We start from the raw sequence: 18460 nt of genomic DNA, 5'->3' as shown, positions 1-18460 counted from the left end.
TCCAGGGGATCTTCCTGACCAGGGAGTAAACCCAAGTCTGCTGCTTGGCAGGAGGATTCTTTATGGCTGAGCCATCCAGGAAGCCCATGCATTTAACATTTCAACCCTTAAACAAATCAATCAATATGCTTCATAAAGGAAGGCAAAGTTACAGAAAATCAAGCAGACATTAAATTAGTAATGTCAATTATTTACATTTCTGATACCTGTTTTCAGATTTCTACATTGTCCTTGATCAAGAGTGTCCGGAGCATAGAAAAGGTCTGAGAGGAGAGGAAAAGGAGCAGGAGAGGAAACTGCAAATGAGAGAACTATTGGCCACATTCACGAAGCTCACGACACCACCGTCAAAATCCAGAAACAGCCCCACCCGGCCCAGAGGCCTTTTGACATATTGAGGTGACAGTGGGGAGGCGGTGAAGAAACTGCACTGACTGTTCTCTCTGATACAGAGAAGTAGAAAAATTCCCTCTGAGTCAAGGACCATGTCACTGTCTCTCATCCAAGAATCATTACAAAATCCAATGGCCCAGTTACAACAGCCCGCCACATCCACCTCCCAGTAGCATTGACCAGAAGTGAATGACTCAGCTCCCCAGGCAAGAAAATATTTAGATCTTGGTGGAGAGTTGTTGACACCAGGACCATCAGGTACAGCCAGGAGACATCTCAGATCTTCAAACACAGGGACACAAGGAGTGACTCTTTCATTATCCAGTGCAACGTACACTGCAGGAAGAAGGAAGAAAAATTATCCAATATCGACAGGTCTGTCTCCGTAAGAAGATTTGAGCCAGACCAAATGGGAGAAATGATTTGTGTCTATGAGAACTACTGCTACCTCTTGGCCATCACTTCTACAATTCCTACATTTACTTTTCGTGAAACCATGTCTGGACACGGCAAAGGCGGCAAAGGTCTGGAGAAAGGCGGCCCTAAGCGCCATACAAAAATAAATAAATAAATAAATAAAATTGGCAATTAATTAAAAAGTTCACTATCAGAAACCAATATAACTCGCCCTTCTCCTCAGAAAATGCACAGTAATACCAATAATAGTAAGAACTCCCAAGCTATTTTCACTTTTCCTGACAAGATTTTTCACTAAAGCATGCAAAGTTAAAATGAAAGCAGAATGTCCTATTTTTTGAAGTAGTTTCTTTGTGAGAATTTTCTGCCAGCATACCTTGAAGCGAAAAGGGATAAATCTAATGAAAAAAGTTGTCAGCTTACTTTGCCAATGTTTTGTATAAAGTGTGTATAAAATTTCCTTTTTGTTTGTAGTAAATTTGACCATAAAGAGGATTTATATTTTGTATTTATTACAAATAGTTTTATAAACTGAGTTAAAATTCTCTAAGCATCTCAAAACCAATGATAACATTCATTCCGTAAAACCTGGTCTGTATTGAACGTACATGCAAAGTTACATGTTACTTTTAAACAGTCAATAATGTACCTCAGCCTGCTACAGACAATCCATTATGTTTTCCTATTGTTTACCCTCTAGATAGCTTACTACCACTCATTATAAATGTTTTTTGTTTTTTTATTTTTTCCAGATGCCATTTAGTTTTACTCCATATACAATATTCTCCTAAAGGGGTAAGTGTGGATATTAAAATTTCCAGCATAGTCCACACATTGGACAGTGGGGAAAGGTAACCCATAGGACAGTAACAGAGGCCAGTGTATCCCACCCCCACCAGAGGGCTGCCTGTTACCTTGGAATTGGTTGAGCCAGTCTATGAGTCCAGGGATGGGCCACGCACTGAGCTGTGGGACTACAGGCCGGGGCATGTGCAGCTGCACTGACTCACCCCTGCAAGAAAGGACACTTCATTACTCTTCTGGAGCTCAAATTTTCATCATAGTAATTATGGCTGCATGACTCTAAAGAGGCTTCACTTCAATCCTCAAACTTAGGTTCCAGTCCCATGAAAGTAATCCCCCAAACTAGAGGATTTATGTTATCAAGATCAAATAATATTCTATCTCATCTATCCCAGGGCTAACACAGCAATCATAGCATTATTAAGTTCAAATAAGTCATGACAGTATCTGGTTTCCTGCAGCCAATCTCAGGGTTACAGAAAATGACTTGAAATGAAGGACATTCAAGAGGGGCACTCTGACTTTTAATCCACTCGAGTCACCAAAGAAATGCTCAGTGTCTGTACAACCACAGCTAGTGGATGAGGAGCTTAGCTTGGGTAGCAATCCCAATTCCTGGGACCCAGTTTTCCTGAGGGCATCATAATCTTTCGTTTTTGCCTCCCCATGTGCTGTACATGGAAACCCTGCACCCAGATGATCCTCTGTTGGCCCATTCTCTCCCTGATTCCATCTTAGGTTTCTATCAACCCTTATTTCCTGCACATAATCCTGTCATGACTTTGGGTACATTCCCCTTGCCTTTTTTCTTTATCTGAAACTTAAAATCAGTGGTAGTTGTCCTCATGTGATCTTTGCACAAAATCCTGCAAGTAATTCTCCTGCCCAGCTTCACCTTGGGTAAACAACACGCAAAACTCTCTCTATCTTTGGAGAAAGGGAAATCTAAATACATCCTGAAAGAGGTTATAGTGTCCTGATAACTCATGCTCCCATTTCAGTGCCAACTGACTAATCACAGTTAAAATTATCAAAACTTGAAAATGTGGGCAACCTTACCTTTTCCACATGTTTTCGTAACACTGTAAAGAGAGAAACAGAAAGGAAGTCTTAGTGTATTTCACAACATTCAGATCAGAGACACAGTTTCTTGTTTCCAAGGGTGAGTGAATCCACATTTCAGCACAGTATCATGCTCACAGAAACAGAAAGGGAAATGAGTTGCAGGGATTCCCAAATTTCTCATTATTGCCAGGTCCACATGCCAACTGGTACATCTTCAAGCATCCTTCTCTGTGGCAGTTCTTCAGCAATTGAATACTAGGAGAATTTAAGAAGGGTTCTCTAGGATTTCTTTTTTTTTTTTTTAACCAGTGCTTTTTTTAAATTTTATTTTTAAACTTTACATAATTGTATTAGTTTTGCCAAATATCAAAATGAATCCGCCACAGGTATACATGTGTTCCCCATCCTGAACCCTCCTCCCACCTCCCTCCCCATACCATCCCTCTGGGTCGTCCCAGTGCACTAGCTCCAAGCATCCAGTGAAGCTTTGAAATTCTTGTGTATGGCAAGAATGGTCCTTGGTCATTAGCATTACCTGGACAGATAAAACTCTCATCACAGCAATAGAAAGCATGATTTCAAACACATGATGAAAGACAAAGGAGAGGTGGGTATTATCCAGGAAACACCATGACTCTCCAAGCCTCCATCCTTACCTGAATCAGCTCCATGTCTGACTTACAGCACAATTCCTTGAGCTCCTCATATATCTGCCTTAAAAGTTTCCGCTTTAGGTCCATATTGTATTGACTTTCTTTGAGTTGTTGGAAAATCTCCTTGCTTTCCTCTTCTATTTTCTCTAAACGATGTTTCTCTCCATAGTAGACTAAGTAAAACATCTTCCAATACTGAGTTTGGTTCATCTTCTTCCACATGGTCACATAACTCTAGAGTGACAATGAATTAATCAGCTCTTGTATTCCCACTGATTTCATCCATAACGGTTATCTACTTTTTTCCTTCCACATTTAGAAATTTGGTACATTCATTAAACACAGTAATGTCAGAACACTTTTGTGTTGTTGTTCTCAGTGCTTTTTATTCCACTGAAACTGAAATCAATGTTTTGACTCCAAACACTGCCTCAAAGAGTCACTTCTTAAAAACAGGTATCTGTGATTTAATAATAATGTTATCAAGCGCTGCATTTATTATGCCAGCAAATTTGGAAAACTCAGCAGTGGACACAGGACTGGAAATGGTTAGTTTTCATTCTAATCCCAAAGAAAGGCAATGCCAGAGAATGTTCAAATTACCATACAGTAGCACTCATCTCACTGCTAGCAAAGTAATGCTCGAAACTCTGCAAGTTAGGCTTCAACAGTATGTGAACCGAGAACTTTCAGGTATTCAAAATGGATTTAGAAAAGGCAGAGGAACCAGAGATCAAATTGCCAACATCCATTGGATCATAGAAAAAGCAAGAAAATTCCATTATCTTTTTTGCTTCATTGACTATGCTAAAGCCTTTGACTGTGGGGATCACATCAAACTGTGGAACATTCTTAAAGAGATAGGAATATCAGACCACTTTACCTGACTCCTGAGAAACCTGTATACAGGTCAAGAAGCAACAGAACTGGACATGGAACAACGGACTGGTTCCAAATTGGGAAAGGAGTACATCAAGGCTGTATACTATCACCCTGCTCTTTTAATTTGTATACAGAGTACACCATGCCAAATGCCAAGATGGATGAAGCACAAACTGGAATCAAGATTGCAGGGAGAAATATCAGTAACCTCAGATATCCAGATGACACCACTGTTATGGAAGAAAGCAAGGAGGAACTAAAAACCTCTTGATGAAGTTGAAAGAGGAGAGTGAAAAAGCTAGCTTCAAACCCAACATCCAAAAAACTAAGATTAGGGCATCTGGGTCCATCACTTCATGGGAAATAGATGGGGAAACAATGGAAACAGTGACAGACTTTACTTTCTTGCACTCCAAAATCATTGCAAATGGTGACATTAAAAAATGTTTGCTCCTTGGAAGAAAAGCTATAAAAACCTAGACAGAATATAAAAAATAAAGACATTATTTTGCCAACAAATGTCCACATAGTCAAAGCAATGATTTTTCCGGTAGTCATGTATGGATATGAGAGTTAGACCATAAAGAAAGGTGAGCGCCAAAGAACTGATGCTTTGAACTGTGGCATTGGAGAAGTCTACTAAGAGTTCCTTGGACTGCAAGGAGATCTAACCAGTCCATCCTAAAGGAAATCGGTCCTCAATAATCATTGGAAGGACTGATGCTGAAGCTGAAGCTCCAGTACTTTGGCCACCTGATGGGAAGAGCTGACTCATTAGAAATGATCCTGATGCTGGGAAGGATTGAAGGCGAGTAGAGAAGGGGATGACAGAGGATGAGATGGCTGGATGGCATCACAGACTCAATGGACATGAGTATGAGCAAGCTAGGGGAGATGGTGAAGGATAGGGAAGCCTGGTGTGTTGCAGTCCATGGGGTTACAGTCTGACTTCACTGAGTGACTGAACAACTGAATCATGTTATATAACTTACAGAGTACTCTAATGACTAACTCTATTGAGTCTACCTCAGGTTTTCCCTAGTAGCTTATCTGGTAAAGAATCTGCCTGCAATGCAGGAGACAGTTCAATTCCTAAGTCAAGAAAATCTGCTGGAGAAGGGATAAGCTACTCACTCCAGGATTCTTGGGCTTCCTTTGATGGCTCAGCTGGTAAAGAACCTACCTGCAATGTGGGAGATCTGGCAGATCAAACATATTTGACCCCTGTTTTGAGAAGATCCCCTGGAGAAGGGAAAGGCTATCCACTCCAGTATTCTGGCCTAGAGATTCCATGGACTGTACAGTCTACAAGGTTGCAAAGAGTCAGACATGACTGAGCAGGTTTCACTTTCATCCTCAGATATTTTATCTACAGATTGACTCTTTCTACTAGGAAATAATAGCAAACATTAATTCACAGAATTAGATAAGACTTTTCTGAAATATTTATTTTCAGGTCCACAGACTGCATGCAAACCAGAACTTTGTGTGCATGAGTACAGACTAACTCCCCCTGCCTGCTGCTCTACAGTCCACTTCTTGAGTGACTTCTCCTCTATCCTTAGAGGCGACACTGGTTAGCAAACAACCACCTTCTGGTCTTGGTTCCCACTTCTTCCTTTTTATCACTCTCTCTTTTCCTTCTTTCCTGTTAACATTTTAAAATACTTGACTCACAATGTTTTAAGGAAAAGAAAACGTCAATTATTGACTAAAATCTTCATGTGGTTCTTGTGTCATCTTTACTTCCAATTAGCATATTTTTTAATCACAAGTGTACGTGCATAGCATGTATGTGTGTACTCTGTCAGGTTTGCCACCCCATGGACCATAGCCCACCAGGACCTTCTGTCTTGGTGATTTTCTAGCAGGAATACAGGAGTGAGTTGCCATTTCCTTTTCCAGGAGATCTTCCTGACCCAGGTATCAATCCCGTGTCTCTTGCATCTCCTGCATCAGCAGGCAGATTCTTTACCACGGCTCTGCCTGTGAATCTCACATTCACTTGATTCATTTCTTAGTAACATGCATAGTAAGAACTATGTGGATTCAGCAAAGGAGGTTCTTGATAAGATGAATATGGTTTCATTATAATTCTGGAAATTGAAGAGAGTCCATTGCTTTGATGAAAGATTGAGTAACAAGTGAATATGGAATCTGTCAACACAGCCATAAACTCTTCAATTTCCAGCATTTTAAAACCAGATTCATCTTATCATCAAGAACCTCCTTTGCTGAATCCACATAGCTCTTACTATGCATACTATACATACTAAAAGTGTCTTCCTATTACACCAATCCTTCCTTTATAGAATGTATACACTTTAGGGTTCAAACAAAAAACTTTCTCCCTGATTCCCTTAATTAGTTTACTTTAATAGCTCCACACAGAAATACCTTGCATTCCTATACACTAATAATGAGAAAATAGAAAGAGAAATTAAGGAAACAATTCCATTCACCATTGCAACGAAAAGAATAAATACTTAGGAATATATCTACTTAAAGAAACTAAAGACCTATATATAGAAAACTATAAAACACTGGTGAAAGAAATCAGTGAAGACATTAATAGATGGAGAAATATACCATGTTCATGGATCAGAAGAATCGATATAGTGAAAATGAGTATATTACCCAAAGCAATCTATAGATTCAATGCAATCCCTATCAAGCTACCAACAGTATTCTTCACAGAGCTAGAACAAATAATTTCACAATTTGTATGGAAATTAAAAAAACCTCGAATAGCCAAAGCAATCTTAAGAAAGAAGAATGGAACTGGAGGAATCAACCTGCCTGACTTCAGGCTCTACTACAAAGCCACAGTCATCAGGACAGTACAGTACTGGCACAAAGACAGAAATATAGATCAATGGAACAAAATAGAAAGCCCAGAGATAAATCCACACACATATGGACACCTTATCTTTGACAAAGGAGGCAAGAACATATAATGGAGAAAAGACAATCTCTTTAACAAGTGGTGCTGGGAAAACTGATCAACCACTTGTAAAAGATTGAAACTAGAACACTTTCTAACACCATACACAAAAATAAACTCAAAATGGATTAAAGATCTCAAGGTAAGACCAGAAACTATAAAACTCCTAGAGGAGAACATAGGCAAAACACTCTCTGACATACATCACAGCAGGATCCTCTATGATCCACCTCCCAGAATATTGGAAATAAAAGCAAAAATAAACAAATGGGACCTAATTAAAATTAAAACCTTCACCACAAAGGAAACTATAAGCAAGGTGAAAAGACAGCCTTCAGAATGGGAGAAAATAATAACAAATGAAGCAACTGAGAAACAACCAATCTCAAAAATATACAAGCAACTCATGCAGCTCAATTCCAGAAAAATAAATGGCCAATCAAAAAATGGGCTGAAGAAATAAACAGACATTTCTTGAAAAAGACATACAGATAGCTAACAAACACATAAAAAGATGCTCAACACCACTCATTATCAGATAAATGCAAATCAAAACCACAATGAGATATCATTTCAAGCCAGTCAGAATGTCTGTGATCCAAAAGTCTACAAGCAATAAATGGTGGAGAGGGTGTGGAAAAAAGGGAACCCTCTTCCACTGTTGGTGGGAATGCAAACTAGTACAGCCACTATGGAGAACAGTGTGGAGATTCCTTAAAAAACTGGAAATAGAACTGCCTTATGATCTAGCAATCCCACTGCTGGGCATACACACTGAGGAAACCAGAATTGAAAGAGACACGTGTACCCCAATGTTCATCACAGCACTGCTTATAATAGCCAGGACATGGAAGCAACCTAGATGTCCATCAGCAGATGAATGGATAAGAAAGCAGTGGTACATATACACAATGGAGTATTACACAGCCATTAAAAAGAATCCATTTGAATCAGTTCTAATGAGGTGGATGAAACTGGAGCTGATTATATAGAGTGAAGTAAGCCAGAAAGACAAACACCAATACAGTATACTAACCCACATATATGGAATTTAGAAAGATGGTAATGATAACCCTGTATGCAAGACAGCAAAAGAGACACAGATGTATAGAACAGTCTTTTGGACTCTGTGGGAGAGGGAGAGGGTGGGATGATTTGGGAGAATGGCATTGAAACTTGTATAATATCATATATGAAACAAATCATCAGTCCAGGTTCGATGCATGATACTGGATGCTTGGGGCTGGTGCACTGAGACAACCCAGAGGGATCGTACGGGGAGGGAGGAGGGAGTGGGGTTTGGGATGGGGAACACGTGTATACCCGTGGTGGATTCATGTTGATGTATGGGAAAACCAATACAATATAGTAAAATAATTAGCCTCTAATTAAAATAAATAAATTTAAATTTTAAAAAAAATATGAAAAAAAATAGCTCCTCTTTCCCTGATGGACCCATTAATACAAAGATTCCTGTAGTTATTTTCCTATGTAAAAATGTTTTTCTTTTCATCTTTAGAACACTACTGTGGTGGCCATCTCATGCCTAGACTATATAGAAAATTGTGAACTGTTTCTCTCCAGACAAAAATTATTCACTAAGTTCCATCCTCATTCACCCAGGTGCCTGCTACCTCTTTGTTAGAGTATTTGCCAGAACCTCAAAGTGCAACATTTCCCAAACTAATATTTTCTTAAACCAAAGTAGCAGTTCCTTCTTTGTTTATATGCTGTGATGCTCCACCTTCAGAGCAGAAACTAGGTCTCAAGTTTTATATTTTATCCTCTTTACATTGTACATCAATATGTCCTATTTTCTGACATTTCTCTAAAATCAAGAATATCTCTTGAGTTCTATCATTTCCCACTACCTGGGCTCCATCTATTCCTGACCTTAGCTTTAAGAATTTCTCAACTTTCAGATCTAGCTTCCAGTGTCTCTGTGCTCTCTCACTTTCCTTCATATCAAGGTGACACAACAGAGAAGCAGTGGCGAGTGTGGTGTGGGAAAGGAATGGGTCTAGTGTAAGACATGTGATTTATTTATCTCTTCCTGAAAACTTGTTCCACAAAGAGGCACCTGCCTCCAATTCTACTCTCATCCAAGCTTACGTCCATACATGTTCCTCTATATAAACCTTTTCTGATCATATGTAAAATTCATTTTGTCCAACTACTTATTTACCTTTATTGCTAAAATGTTCTCAAAAGCACTTAATCACAATGGATCACTCTACAAATGTTGTATTAGAATTGTTCATTGACTTTCCCACTACTCCATTTGACCCTCAGTACATCTGATCCTTGAGTACAAGGAAATCTGCCCCTTTTCTCTATTTCTACATTGGCTTATAACAGTTATCATGACACAGCAGGCTCTTCATTGTAAACTATAACCTTAATTGTAATACCTCTGAACAATTGAGTCAGTTGTACTACATCTCCTTGTCATTCACATAATCCCGCTTAAATTACCTTTATAGTGATGATAAGTAGCTTCTAATGTTGCTTGTTTATTGTTTCACATCATTAAATCTTTACTCCTTGAGAATCTAGCTCTACTGTTATTTCACCACTTCTGTTTGTGGTGCACAATTCATACTTTTGAATCAACAAATGATAGATCCCAATTTCTCAGCCATGAATTTAGCTCACATTTGAAACTGATCTATCCACCATTTCCAGCCATATCTCTCAGCACTGCCTCTCTAATGATACATGTGTCAGCTAACATGGAATATGTAGAATCTCAATATTCAGATAATTTCTAATTTCTAGCCTTCAACTCTTACATATGTACCTGCCTGACATTCCCTTTAATTTGAACTTAAATTTGTCCTTCACTATCCAAATACAAGGCTTCCCTTGTAGCTCAGTCAGTAAAGAATCTGCTTGCAGTGCAGGAAACCCAGGGGTTCTGATCCCTGGGTTGGGAAGATCCCCTGGAGAAGGAAATGGCAACTCACTCCAGTATCCTTGCCTGGAAAATCTCATGGACTGAGGATGGAGGAGCCTGGTGGGCTGCAGTCCATTGGGTCACAAAGAGTTGGGCACAACTGAGTGACTAACACTTAACACTTATCCAAATAGTTAGAGAGAATGTCTTCCTGAATTTTCAAAAAATTTCCTTCTGAGAAACCCTAGATTTATCTCATTGACAAATTATGGTTGTAATTTTTCTATAACCAGTGGAATGTTATTGTGTTAGCCAGGAAATTAGAACTTTTATTTTGATATTTTGATTTTAAAAAGAAATCCAATAAAGTGACATGCCTAATTCTACATGATGAGATGAAGGCCTTTGTTATTGGCCTGTCATGTATATTGAAACATAAACATTATGATTTTTAACTAAACTCTTATCAAATAATCACCACATGTCCCCAGCTTGTGCTGAATGAATTAGAATTTCTTGCTTACCTCCCATGTTCTTATTTTGTTTGTTTCTCTGTTCAAATTTCTTTTATTTTCTTGTATCTTTTCCCACACAGACCTCATTATCTTCAGAAGCCTTTGCTGCAAAAGAACCAACAGTGTGAGTATCAGAGAGGTTGATATTGAAATTTTTCAGATCCTTGGGGATGAAAGATAGCGGCAAATATCAGATGATCACCCAGGAAGAAAAATGATCCACTTATTGTGCCTTTTAAGACCAAGTGTCTACTGTGAAGGAGGTTTGTAACCATAGAATAGATATAACATTGGAAAGGGTGCTTCTCCATAGAGAAAAACTGGCCCTCAAACTTGATTTCCCCTCACTAATTTTCATTATGTAAATTCCATCTCAGATTTTAGTTGTCTTGCTGCTAGTTCTCATCTCCTATCTCACGATTCTTTTAGCTAAAAGACAGTGTTTCTGATTAGACTCTATTAGATTAGGCTGTTGTCACCACGACTGCAATGCACAATAGTCACTGATATTAACAGGATTTGCCCACCTTGGTCTTACACAGACTTGGCACATCCTCACCATCAACTGGAGTTGTAAAAATTTTAAATGTAAAACCTTAACTGTTTAAGTTGAGGGCTTCCTTTCTTAAGTAGTTTATCTTAGGAGTGAAATGAAGTGGCTCAGGCATGTCCGACTCTTTGGGACCCCACGGACTGTAGACTAACAGGCTCCTCCATCCATGGAATTTTCCAGACAAGAGTACTGGAGTGAGTTGTCATCTTCTTCACCAAGGGATCTTCCCAACCCAGGGATCGAAGCCGGGTCTCCCGCCTTGCAGATGCGTTACTGTCTGAGCCACCAGGGAAGCCCATTTATCCTAAGACCTGGCCCACAAGGCTAGTTAGTGTCTGCTTTATATTTGACATGAATGAAGAATAGTTATCTTCAGTTTCTTTGGCATTCACTCTCAGACAGAAAGTCCCCCAGATTCAAACATCCGTCTTAGTCACTGCTTACCCGGTATTCCTCAGCCGTCCACTCAACAGAGCAATGCGTGTGAGCCCCATGCTCCACAGACATACAACAGACTAGGCAAAGCACCTCCTTGGTGATTTCACAGAACAAGTTCTTTGTTTTCCCGTGAAGCTCACACATCTTTTCTGCAGACCTAGGTACATCGTAGGGTCCTGTCCGTCTGGCAAGGAATACTCGAGTCTTCAAAATGATATTGGTTTTCAGGCTCAGTTGATGGGGTGTTTCCCTGCACACAGGGCAGCGAGGAGGCCATTGGCCTTCCTCCCAGTAGAGACAGAGACACGGCATGCAGAAGCTGTGCCCACAGCCCAGCGTGACCAGGTCTATGAAATACTTCACACACAGGGAACAGGTGACTTCATTCCGGAGGCTTTTGGAACTCATGTTTCTGAAGAGAGAAAAGAAAAAAGAACACTGTGTTACCATGAGGCCATAAACAGTATCAAGGGGCCTGAGACTTACTTCCCACTCAAAGCAACACGTTAGTGTATAGAGCAAGACAGGTGATGTATTGCATGCAATGGAAAGAGGGTAACCGAGTGGCCTCATGAGAGTCAGACAGGATACTGTCAGACACAGCTTTTCCATCAGGGATTCCACTCTCATCCAATCCGACACAATCCTCTGCCACAGAGTCTTGTTCATATTCCACCCAAAACAATCCTCCTGATCCTTCTGCCTGTGATAGAACTTAAAGGGTATATGGCCTTTTAAACTTTATGGCAAATGAGGTTTGAAGAAAATATTATTAGGAGGATTTTGCCAACTTTTTAATGCTCGTTAATAAAAACATAAGGAAGAGTCAACTGTTTGGGGTTCGTCTGGACAGAATTTGCAGTTGATGCACAAGGCTTGTCTTTTTTTTGTGACCTCATAGTGCATTTGCTTGGAGACTGAAGCATACAACCTGAAGGGAATGGAGAAACGGGAGACCTGGGCTTTTGACAATGTCATGGAGGCAATAAATAACCAACTCTGGTAAAGATAATCAATAAATATTAGAGGATAATCAGGGAGGAATCATCAGTGAATGTGAAAATATTTGGGAAATAGTATAAGCTCAAAGGTTATTTCTGCCTGCAGTGAAGGAGACCTGGGTTTGATCCTTGAGTTGGGAAGATCCCCTGGAGGAGGGCATGGCAACCCACTCCAGCATTCTTGCCTGGAGGATCCCCAAGGACAGAGGAACCTGGCGGGCTGCAGTCCATGTGGTCACAAAAAGTCAGACACAACTGAATGATAGCACAGCACAAAGACCATTTGCTGGTAAGTTCCTCATTTTATTATCACCATGTCATATGAAACTGCTTATTTAAATTAGGTTATCATACATTGTGGCTAAATATTTGATTTAACTATATGATTACTGTTATCTTCCCAGTCTATGAGAACTTGAATGTAAGAGGCTACTTATTTACTAGGCTGAGAATTTATTTTTTGTCCAAAGTAGACAGAAAGTAAACAATTACTGAAGTGAATAATTATAAAACAACTTAGAATACCTGTTGAAAATGAGTAGCAAGGAAATTATGGTGCACAGATTCATTTATACAAATAAAAATTGTTGACAGGGAAGTTATGGACTTTAGTTGAGGATCACAAATTTTTTTTTCCAGTATAGAACATAAAGCCATTAACTCAAATATGCCTTATAGTAGGAGATAGTTTGAAGAATAGGGAGAAAGTATAGATGAGCTCTGAGTAGGAGTGAGCTGGAAACTGGCCAAGGTTCACTATGAGTAAAATCATTTCTATATTGATAATACTAATTATAATAACAGTATTAAAATGATAATAAAAGAGGCAAATATTAATATTTTAATTATGTTTACTAATTCTGCACATTGGATCAGCTTCTCTGAAATGGATTACCTATTTTAATTTTCTCAACAATATTATTAACCAATTTTTTATCTTTGCCTACATTTTATAAGGAGGTTATTTAACATGCAGTGGGTCAAATAAGTTACTTGTCTACAAATCACATATTGAATAAATGATTGATCTAGTACTCACATACAGATGCTACCAGTAGGGAACATAATTTAGCTCTAGTTTCCAAGATTACCCATGAGCCTTCATTTTTAAGTGAACATAGCAGAAATTCATTGTACCTTGATCATAACTCAGCTTTGGGTTCCATTAATGAAATGTCCTATTCCATTTAGTAAGCAACTCAGTTAAATTCAGATCAAGGAATAAGAGCTTACCTCCTGGTAGTGGTAACTTTCAAAAGTCTTCACCACCCAGCCACCTCCAAACACAACAGCTCTGGGCTCTGGAGAAGAATCAGCTGGGCTCTTTGCTGGATGCTTTATATATTCCCCAAAGACCATGCCCACTTCCTCCCAGTGACAGGGTTATCAAACCTGTGGAAAGGTGCACATGATGAGCTTTTGGAAGAGTTGAAAACACACCCTAACACCATTGACTGAAGTGAAACCTCTGAAACCTACTTAATCCAATTGCCACAATCCAATCTATAGTAAAATAGCTATGCCCTAAATTCATATTTTTAATCTCCGGAAATGTTGTTTTTAAAATAAATGAATTTCCAAAATATGAATTTTGTATATGTGTTTAACAGATTATGCTCCTACTAAGTCACTTCAATCGTGTCCAACTCTTAGTGACCCCATGGACTGTAGCCCACCAGGATCCTCTGTCCCTGGGATTCTCCAGGCAAGAAGAGTGGAGTGGGTTGCCACCTCCTCTAGGGGATCTTCCCAACCCAGGTATGGAACCCACGTCTCCTGAGGCTCCTGCATTGCAGACAGATTCTTTACCATTGAACTATTGGGGAAACTCTTAACAAAATGTATTTCAATCCTAATCAGTAACTCATTACCACCCACTTGATCAATTGATTATTTGTCTGAATCTGCCTGTATTATTTCCTTGACTTTTTTTTTTTTTTCCAGAAATACGAATCATTCTCATTTCATTTTTCAACTCAGCTCAGTCAAGCGCCCCAGTACCACTTACAGCACTGGCAGAAATAGCCCTCTATTGTTTGATGGATCTTGTTAACTTCATCTGAACTAGCATTCTCTGAAATTTTATACTGTTCATTGGGTTCTCCACGAATTTCTTCCCTCTGTGTATTTTTTGTTTGTTTTTGGTAGCACACTAGTGCTTTTTTTCTTTCCATCTATAACTGCACACACAGTAGCTATTGGTGGTTCTTCTCTAAGTGTCTATCCCTTGTCCTAGTACCCTAGGTACTCATGCCCTCTCATTCTACTGTTCGATATATAAGCACAATTGAAATACTGATGCTATGTAGTAGACTAAATGATCACATCATAGTTGTATACCACATGATTGACTGACAGAAATCATAGTTTTTCTGAAAGAAATATGAGATTATCTGCTAAGTTTCATCAAATATCTCCAAAGGTTTTCTTTATCTTGGCTTGGTTTGCATCCTCTTCCTGCTCCATAAGACATTTTCCTGTTCAGTCAATGATTGGGCATGGAGCTTTACTCAGGAAGGACACCTGACATGAATATTAAAACACTCTCTTTCAACTAATGAGATGATCAGTCATCACAAATCTGCTCTTCTCATAAAGCCATGTCTAAAAAAGTGAAGCCTATTCTTAAGATGTTAATATTTTAAAATTTATCTATTGGTATATGGCTGTTCTGGGCCTTTGTTGCTATGCATGGGCTTTCTCTACTTACAGGGAGAGAGTCTACTCTGTGCTGTGGTGTAGGGGCTTCTCATTCCAGTGGCTTCTCTCGTTGCCACTTCTCTTGCTGCAGAGTACAGGATCTAGGCTCACGGCTTCAGCAGTTGCAGCACTCAGGCTCCATTGTTGTGGTGCATGGGTTTGGTTGCTCTGTGGCACGTAGGATCTTTCCGGACCAGGATCGAATCCACGTCTCCTCCATTGGCAGGTGGATTCTTAACAACTGGACCACCAAGAAAGTCCTCAAATTAATCTTTTATACTGTCTTCTCTTGGAATTTGAAGATTAATAATAATATGTGTATCCCTGATATTGCTGTATTTTGTGTTCCTCTGGTCATACAACAATAAATTTACAATTTCAAATTTGATGTATGTTTTTTTTGGGGAAAGATCATAGTGTATTATTGTGCAATTCCATTGTAAAATATATCCTTAGGTCTTTAGTGGGATATGAAATTCTGTTCATTGCCCAACTTTCCAACCCTCTCTCCCCACGAAAAAAAATTGTACTTTATTGTTAGAAATAACCTGACTAGAGGTAGTGTTGGCTTTGTAACAAGTTTCACTTTGACCTCGCTGAAGGCTTTGAGATCTTAGCTCCAGTTACTTTACTTTCCTCACTTCTTTAGCTTCTCTCATTTCTGTTCACAAATTGGAATGCACCGTAATTCAAGGGAGAATTTAATCCACAAGAGGAGAGTTGCAAATATGCTCTCCCTGGACTTTGCTGCCAACATTATTACTTATGTAAATTGAAAGGTGAGCTTGGACTACATCAACTGACAGATGGAAATATGAAAATTTGAACACACCATGTGCTTTGAATAAACTGTCTACATAGAATATGCAGAATTTTATATTGGGCTGTACTGTATGTTCACCTACTTGGTAAGAAGAGGAACCTTATTTTTAGAGTCTAACAATAAAATCTAGAACTATGTTGTTATAAATAAGTTGGGTGGAAGAAATCTAGGACATGAATGAAAACAACACTAGAGTCCTCTCTCCCATCCTCTTCCCTGTAAAACATTAAAATAACAAAATCAAAGACCATGATATATGATTATTTTGTATCCTTTAGATTGAGATAAGGAGCACACCCATCACATGTAAAACATTCTGCCCATTTATAGTCTTTCTCACCAAACTTTCCCCACATAAGACTCCCAGTCACCCCAGTTCCGTCCCCAGGAATCACTGATCTGTATTCTGTTGTTATTGATTAGATATGCTTTCTAGAACATTATATAAATAGAATCATATACTACATCCTCTTCTTTTTTAATCTCACTTTCTTTTGCTCAGAATGATTATTGTGCCATTCATCTTTTTGTAATGTGTTTTAATATAAATGTAATTTCATGTATTGCAAAGTAGTGCTTCAGTTTATGGATATACCACAATCCATGTATCCATTTACCTGTTTAGCAGGTACTTGGGTTATTCCTATTTTACTGCCATCTTACTATGGTTTATTGATATTTCCTGTAAAGCTGCTATGGGTCTTGTGCTGAAATCCTGGAGAAGAGAAGCTCTGTTTCTGTTGGTGGGCATGTGGTCTCACCCTGTAGCAGTTGATGCTATCTTGCTCTCATGAAGCAGAGCCACCTGAGAGAGGTGTGTGTGTGTTAAGTCATTCCTGTCATGTCTGACATTTTGCGAGCCCATGGGCCTCACTAAGGAGAGCTGAGAGGTCAGGAGAGATGATTACTTGATTCCTGCTGACATCATTGAGTTCCAAGAACAGCCCTGCTGGAAGCTGTCTGCCTGTGGACTTAGTTACCACCTGCACCTAAAACCTCAGAATGTGCAGATATTGGACAGGCTTACCAGGTGACTCAGTTGTAAAAAATCAACCTGCCAATGAAGAAGACATAGGAGACTCAGGTGTGATCCCTGGGCCAGGAAGACCCCCTGGAGGAGGAAATGCAACTCACTCCAGTGTTCTTGCCTGAAGAATCCCATGGTCAGAGACATTGGGTTGCCACAGTCCATGGGGTCACAGAGAGTCAGACATGATTCAGCATACACCTAGTCACACAGATGTTGGTTATGGAGTCACTTGTGGAAGTGTGGAACTGTGAGAGGAGAAAAGATTACCTACGTGTCTGCCTTTGAAGGTGTGTTTCCAAGAAGAGAAATCTTCACAGAGCTTTCCAGAGAAGGCTCAGCTCAGGAATTCACAACAGGAAGTCTTCTCAAACTGCAGTCCACCAGATGGGTGGTCTGAGGCCAGTCTTTGCTCATGGGTCTCCTCTCCATGTGGCCCAGAACTCACCCCACCACAGTCAGTTTAGTTGATCGGTCATGTCTGACTCTTTGCGACCCCATGGACTGCAGCACGCCAGGCCTGCCTGTCTGTCACCAACTCCTGAAGTTCACTCAAACTCATGTCCATTGAGTCGGTGATGCCATCCAACCCCTCTCATCTTCTGTCATCCCGCTCTCCTCCTGCCTTCAATCTTTTCCGGCATCAAGGTCTTTTCAAAGGAGTCAGTTCTTTGCATCAGGTGGCCAAGCTATTAGAGTTTCAGCTTCAACATCAGTCCTTCCAATGAATATTGAGGACTGATTTCCTTTAGGATGGACTGGTTTGATCACCTCCCAGTCTAAGGGACTCTCAGGAGTCTTCTCCAACACCACAGTTCAAAAGCATCAATTCATCGGTGCTTAGTTTTCTTTATAGTCCAACTCTCACATCCATACATGACTACTGGAAAAACCATAGCTTCAACTAGACGGACCTTTGTAGGCAAAGTAATGTCTCTGCTTCTTAATATGCCATCTAGTTTGGTCATAACTTTTCTTCCAAGGAGCAAGCGTCTTTTTATTTTATGGCTGCACTCACTATCTGCAGTGATTTTGGAGCCCCCCAAAATAAAGTCTCTCACTGTTTCCCTATCTATCTGCCATGAAGGGATAGGACCAGGTGCCATGATCTTAGTTTACCAAATGTTGAGTTATAAGCCAACTTTTTCACTTTCCTCTTTCACTTTCATCAAGAGGCTCTTTAGTTCTTCTTCGCTTTCTGCCATAAGTGTGGTGTCATCTGGGTATCTGAGGTTATTGATATTTCTCCCAGCAATCTTGATTCCAGCTTGTGCTTCATCCAGTCCAGCATTTCTCATTATGTTCTCTGCATATAAGTTAAATAAGCAGGATGACAATATACAGCCTTG

At 39.6% G+C, this 18460-nt stretch overlaps 1 protein-coding gene across 1 annotated transcript; it reads right to left on the bottom strand.

Annotated features, from left to right (window-relative positions):
* Positions 1 to 235: 235 nt before the first annotated feature.
* Positions 236 to 13920, bottom strand: LOC113886076 (tripartite motif-containing protein 43-like). The gene is made up of 8 exons (XM_027532009.1): positions 13795 to 13920; positions 12121 to 12263; positions 11567 to 11972; positions 10652 to 10732; positions 3336 to 3566; positions 2674 to 2696; positions 1725 to 1822; positions 236 to 729 (listed from the first exon to the last, which is right to left on the bottom strand). Exons 1-8 carry the CDS (start codon positions 13918 to 13920, stop codon positions 236 to 238), a joined length of 1602 nt encoding a protein of 533 aa, XP_027387810.1.
* Between the last annotated feature and the right edge of the window lie 4540 nt (positions 13921 to 18460).

Source organism: Bos indicus x Bos taurus, chromosome 29, assembly GCF_003369695.1.
Source record: "Bos indicus x Bos taurus breed Angus x Brahman F1 hybrid chromosome 29, Bos_hybrid_MaternalHap_v2.0, whole genome shotgun sequence".
Classification (NCBI taxonomy): domain Eukaryota; kingdom Metazoa; phylum Chordata; class Mammalia; order Artiodactyla; family Bovidae; genus Bos; species Bos indicus x Bos taurus.
This window is presented reverse-complemented; position numbering and strand designations above follow the sequence as displayed.

Bases quoted from the DNA above. Each gene is read 5' to 3' on its own strand.
- LOC113886076 (XM_027532009.1), bottom strand. From the start codon at position 13,920: ATGGTCTTTGGGGAATATATAAAGCATCCAGCAAAGAGCCCAGCTGAT. The intron at 10,733-11,566 runs GTAAGCAGTGAC...TTCATCCCCAAG, and splicing joins GGACGGCTGAGGAATACCGG to GATCTGAAAAATTTCAATAT. The intron at 2,697-3,335 runs GTAAGGATGGAG...CTCTCTTTACAG, and splicing joins CAGACATGGAGCTGATTCAG to TGTTACGAAAACATGTGGAA.